We start from the raw sequence: 6,198 nt of genomic DNA on the forward strand, positions 1-6,198 counted from the left end.
TTGATGAGATGAGGGCCTATCCTTTATTTGAAGAGTGTCTCCAACAGCTTCTCTCATCACCATTCTCTATAGCACACTTTACAATGGGGACTTCACATCTCTGAAATTTTCTATACAACTATATTAGATATTCTGGGGCCCACGTGTGACCGTTTTTAGTAAGTGACGCAAGTAATGTTCTACCAAACACGAAGCGAAAACTACCAGCTGGCCACTCACTTTTCCACAGAGCGGTGGATCAGCAGGCAAAGAAAGGAGTTTGCATTCCAATGAGACAAACAGATTGTGCTTACCACATAAGACTAAATGTTGTTACTATATAATGTAGACAGGGAGATATATAATTCATTTTGTCAGTATTGTCTTGCAGTTTCTATGCAAAGCAATAATGGTACAACCAGCATAAAATAGCGTTTGATTTCTTCATCATTGTAAGAATCATCTACACTCAAGGTCTTTGTAAGCGGAGGTGAACAAAACAAAGAATCTTGGATTGCTGACTCAAAAAATAATTCTAGGAAGCATCGTCTTACTATTTGTCATCTTTAGGCCTGGACGATGAAAAATAGTATGCTTCCCTCCTTTACCCTTCTAGACTGGAAGTGAACTATACAGCATTCATTGAACACCTTCCATGTGTTAGTTTTAACACCTCAACTCCTCATGCTGACATCATCCATTTCAACATGTATGTTTTCCAAAGGGGTTTAATTATGAAAAAACATCCAAATTCTCCTTTGTCCCTGGCCAATTCAGTTCTACATATTGTTGATATTTGATTTACATGCTTTTGAATAAATGACTGTGAACAGATTGGTAGAAAGTACCCTTAATGGACACTGAAGCACCTCACAGTTGCTAGGGTGCCACCCTACTGGAAAGACACATATCAGTTTTGCCAGCAATGGCAAATTAAAAGAATAGGGTCTGTGTGAGGTTCCATGGTAGCCCAAAGACACAACACCTTAAGAAAAATTGAGAATCATGCTCACTCATTGCACAGAGGGCCTATGAAATATCACTTTCATTTGTAAAGAGGGAAAAAAAGCAATAATAAAATAACAACAAAGAAAAAAATGAAACAACACAAGAACAATAAAAATGCCACAGAGTTTGAAAACAAGACCATAGGAATTAACAATGATTGTTATACTGCATATTGTTATCTTCAAAGTAGTTGCTCAGATTACCTGAGGAAAGAAGGCAAGATTGATCAAACAAATAAAAAGAATGAAAAATAATTTAAATAACATTAGATACAGTACAAAGCTTCCATAAATAAACTCAAGGAACTTTGCATTAAAAGAATAAAGTTCACTTCCCAGCACAAGAGCTCAAAGCACTCCAGGAAGGTTTGTGGAGTTAACCTTTTGTTGACTCTTCCAGCCTTCTCTGTCATCACCAGCATATCTAAACCTTTCAACTTGGTCCATTAACAGCACATCCAAACATTTCTCACCTTGTCCACCACCAGCAAATGGAAACCTTTCCTGCCTTTCTCCATCCCCAGAGGCTGAGGGCACAGCCGCAGTGGGTTTGTCCTTGCTGAGGTCAGATCTCCACTCAAAAGCTCTCAGCTTTGCAGGGCAACTGCTGACTTCCGGGTCCCCAGTGCTCCCAGCATTCCCCGCGGCAAGCAGCGTCAGAAAGGCAGTTGTTTCACCGTTCTAGAAGCTCCGGCCTCAGCCCCACTCCGGCTGTCGAGGTCCTGGCTGCGCATACTTCCCGTCATGTCTGCTGCTGATGAGCGAGACCCGGCCCAAGGAGGACAAGGTGGAGCTGATGAACATGCAAACCTGGACCTCAAAGCCATCTTTGATGTCCTGGTGCCTGTGGTGTGGTCACTTGTGATGGTGGGAGTCATGGGCCTTATTGCTTTTCGTGGGATTATCCGATACCTTGAGAAAGAGGAGGTCCAAGAGGAGGCCCAAACCACCTTCCCCACGGGCTGCGATATAGATTCGGAGGAAGACGAGGATGAAGAGGAAAGTGAGGAGTCAGAAGCAGCAGGTACCAGGGAGCTATTCCGGCTTTTGTTGTCCCGGTTCTGTGCTCTAGGCCTGTCCCTCGTGCGCCGTGCATAGTAAAATGACCTTATCCTGGCCTGGCTCGGTGGTAGGAAGGCACCACCCTGGGAAACCTAAGGAGCTCGGTGGGGAACCTGTGCAGTGGAAGTAGGAAGTAGGCAGTGGGAGGAGAGGGCAGGAGGATAAAGACTCTGCGGAGGAGCCCTGAGGTGGGTGGCAGAGGACCCTGCAGAGAGGGAAGCATCCGGGAAGACAGAAGAATTGGCACTGGAAATCATGGTACAAGGGTGCGAGGTGCCAGTTCATGCCTCACGTCCGGGGAGGCTGGGCCCCACCTAACAAACTCAGAGCTTGTCTGATCTTAAGCAGTGACTGAGTCAGTGCTGTCAAAAATCTTATAGCCCACTGTGCACAAAAGAAGCCATTATCTACATATGTTACAGTTGTGTGAAGAAGAATGTTGCGTTGTACCACTTTGTGTTTAATGAGAGATGCAAGATTCTCAGTGTAGTGTATGAATAGACAGAAAGGGAATGACAGTGTGCAGCAGATGTTCAGGAAGATGCATGGCAGGAAATGAAAGGAGAATCTCAGAGCCAAGGGTATACAAATGCATTCCTAGCTTTTGGTTGTCAGATTTAAAAATGTAAAAGTTAGTAGGATGGACCAGAAAGTGATGCACCTGTACTAGATTAATTGAAAAGTGTAAAATTTATATTTCGAGGGCTTGCGGAACCAAAAAACTAGACTTTTCTTTATGTAAACCAAATTCTTTTTCAAGGAAGTTCTGACCAAAAAAACCTAGCATATGTGATCAGATCAGACTCAGATGATTCTGATCTCTTTTTGCCCCTTGAGTCAAAAATAATCAGTAGCACAAGATGTGAAAAAGAGGGGATAATTCACTGTAATCACTCAGTAGAGGAAATATGAGAACCATGAATGGATTTTATCAGCAAGTAGGAATGGGACTCAGTATTCTTTGTTTCTGTTTGTTTTTTTTTTTAATTTAAAGAGAGTAGTCAATGAGAAACAAACAAAAGAATAGAACAGTAGCAGCATACCAGTATCACAAACATAAACACATCAAAGCAAGAATATACAAAATGATACAGAGTGTCAAGACAAAATAATGCGAATCAGCAGTGCTTGTTACATTTCATATAGCTATCCTCAATTACATTGCTCAGATTACCCTATGTCAGAAAGAAACATTGCTCTAACCATTATAGGGATCGATTGTGCATCTCTAGTGTTTCTTTCTTTCTTACATGAATTTACCCTACATGTTTTTCAGAGTGTAGGATACTGCGTGCTGAAACTGAGCATACATTGGGGTATTTTACCAATGACATCACAGCACCAAAGTCTCTATCTTTACTTGCTAAGGAAGCATTGCTATGTTATTATGACTCTGAATATGAAGCAGACCAAAGTGAGGAGGAAGAAGAAGAGGAAGAGGAAAAAACTGAAGAACCAGGAGAAAAAAAATACCTGTAGTGACAGAGGGAAGCCTTTCTTAGGAATTGAGGTATTGGTTTACACCCGTTAGTATTAATTAACCATTCCTTACATTCTCCTAGTACTAATAACTTTACATTTTCAAATTTCTCCTGTAAAATAAATAAAAAATGACTAAACTTTACTTTAAAAAACAGTTTGATGTTTACAATGTATTTATATATTAGACAAAGGGGAGGTAACCAATATATTCTTTATCCTGTAGCTGCAAGATTACAACAAAGAGGAAATTTAACAGTCTTTGTAGTGGAAACCAGTGGAGAAAGGTCATCAGAAGCAGCATCTAAAGAAACTGGGCCTTGTGCTCAGTGGGTCTTCATCACATGACACACAAATGTAGTCTGTTATAAAAAGAGTGCCTTTGAGAAGGCTGACAGTTGACAGAGTAGGGAAACATTAAGGAGTTCAAGTGGGACACTCCATTATTAATCCAGAAATATTAGCTCAGTTTAGATTCCATAGAGCACTGACACAAAAAGAAACAGTGAGATTATTGTTTATTATTGAATTAGCAGGTACTGTATACACCTCTACTTGTCCCTTACATTCTGAATGACCTTATCTGTGCAGATCTGATAATTTCATTCTTATTTTACATTTGTGAGCACAGAAGACCTGGGAGGTTAAGGGAATATGTACAGTTTAGGTAAGAAAAAGCATGGGCAGAAAGATTTATTTAAAACACTGAGTAGTTTCTCAAAGAAAAGAAAATCGAGCCATTCATAGTGGCCACGAAGAAAGCAGCAAGATTGACTTCACCCCCTTATTGAAACCATTAAATTCTTGAGAACCCTGATATCAAAGGGTGTGTATTAGAAGAAGAAAGGCTTTTTTGTTTTTGTTTTTGTTTTCCTTCCTGGGATGCAGATGTACATAGGATTGACTCAGATTCTGAAAGTCATTAGTGTATGTGAATGATGTAGAAATATTAATTGTCTCTTGTTTTATCCTACAGTTGGAAAGCAAAGAATGAAATGGATGCAGAAAGAAATAATGAATTTGTTCTTCATGAGTTGTGTAGTTTTCAGTGGCCCAGAATTCTAATTTTGTTTCAAAGTCCATCAGACACATCTGACATCTGGCTTTACATTGTCTTCTTAAAGATATGTTGGAGTGAGTTTGTTCATTTAAAATAAAATCCACTTTGAACCATATAACTTGTAGATTTTTATATGTGAATAACACTGACTCAGAGCTCATTTTGTGTCTCTTCTGTTTGGGCCCAAAATGCGTTTCCTTTCTGTATTTGGCCAGTATGTTTTAAATTATTTTATTATAGTCCAAAATAATTTAAAATATAAAATTATGAACAGTTCGTGTAATGAAAGAGTTGGAAGTCTAGGCCCTACTACATTTCATTGGGAAAAAAATTTCTAAATGACCTGGTTTTCCAGAAGATCAGGTGGTACGAATGTGCTACTGTGAATCACTAGCACTAACAGAAGCTTCAAACTTGTTTGGAATGATTTTTAGGTCTTCACCCCAGACCAGCTGAATCAGATTCTTAAGGCAGAGTAGCACTGAGTGTTTTGCAAGTTCTCTGTGTGCTTCTGTACAGAGAAAGCATAGAAAATCACATTTAAGAACAATGGAGAGACACACTTAACTTCACCTATAACCTTATTATTCTTACTTGACTGACTTGGTATGTGCTACGTTTTGGCCCTGAATGAAGATCCATGCATTGAAGGTCCAAAGGTCCATGTATCGAAGGTCCAAACATCCATGTATTGAAGGCCTCATCCCTTTCGTGAGAATGTGCTGGTGGGTAGCGAAAGCTTTAGGACGTCAGGTCTTGTGAAATGTTGTTGGGTCACTGACTGTGTGCAACTCCGAGGCTATGAGGAACCTGGTACCTTCTGCTTTCTCATTGCTTCCTGGCTTCCCTGAGGTAAGGAGCTTCCATGACCACATGCCCATGCCATGATGCACTGTCTCACCACAGGCCCAAAGCAATCGCAACCCTATCATGTACTGAAGCATCTGATACCATGAGCCAAATTACATTTGTCCTGATTTAAGTTGGGCTATCAGGCATATTTTGCCACAGTAACCAAATAAATGCAACAAAACTATTTAGCAAAGTGTTGTTAAAGTTAAACTGAACAAGACAGGCAGGTCTTGAATGTGGAAGAGATGATTTATAGCCTTCTGAAACAACTCAGGAAGAATATGTTCATTTCGCATAGCTGCCATATCCAGTTCCCACAACGTGTCTCTCTTTTATTTATTGAAGGACATCATCAGCGAGATTAAGTGCCCACTGTACTCTAGTATACCTCAGTTTGATTGTATTCACAGTCCCTATTTCAAAATAGAGTCTTAATCAGTCATTCTGGCTGGTATTGCTGCAACATATCTTTTTGGGACACAATCCATAAGCATAAGCTAAGATCAGGTTATGGATGTGTAGAGTATAACAGTGTAGCCAGTGATGTAAGGATCCAAATATTTTGGTACTATGCACATGAAGTTAAGAAATGCATGACATAATCTCTTTATAATGGATTACATATGTATATTTGCAGACATGTGATATATATTTATACTATATAATATATATTTATACATATGCAGGAAGATATATATGAAATATATAAACACTTTATTTAGGTCAGTGGCAAAGTATGGAAAGTGAAAGAATTTAATT

The 6,198-nt window shown here is 39.6% G+C and overlaps 1 protein-coding gene across 1 annotated transcript; it reads left to right on the top strand.

The window, feature by feature from the left end:
• Positions 1-1,370: 1,370 nt before the first annotated feature.
• LOC106147657 (nucleolin-like) lies at positions 1,371-4,599 on the top strand. Its single transcript, XM_013510169.1, has 3 exons — positions 1,371-2,010; positions 3,316-3,558; positions 4,504-4,599. The coding sequence occupies exons 1-2, from the start codon at positions 1,731-1,733 to the stop codon at positions 3,525-3,527; spliced, it is 492 nt and encodes a 163-aa protein (XP_013365623.1). The 5' UTR covers positions 1,371-1,730; the 3' UTR covers positions 3,528-3,558; positions 4,504-4,599.
• Positions 4,600-6,198: the final 1,599 nt, after the last annotated feature.

The sequence above is a fragment of the Chinchilla lanigera genome, unplaced genomic scaffold, assembly GCF_000276665.1.
Source record: "Chinchilla lanigera isolate Chin_1 unplaced genomic scaffold, ChiLan1.0 scaffold00235, whole genome shotgun sequence".
Classification (NCBI taxonomy): Eukaryota; Metazoa; Chordata; class Mammalia; order Rodentia; family Chinchillidae; genus Chinchilla; species Chinchilla lanigera.

Excerpts from the sequence above, each read along its gene's own strand:
- LOC106147657 (XM_013510169.1), top strand. The coding sequence starts at position 1,731 with ATGTCTGCTGCTGATGAGCGAGACCCGGCCCAAGGAGGACAAGGTGGA. Across the intron at positions 2,011-3,315 it reads TGAGGAGTCAGAAGCAGCAG|GTTTTTCAGAGTGTAGGATA; the intron begins GTACCAGGGAGC and ends TTTACCCTACAT.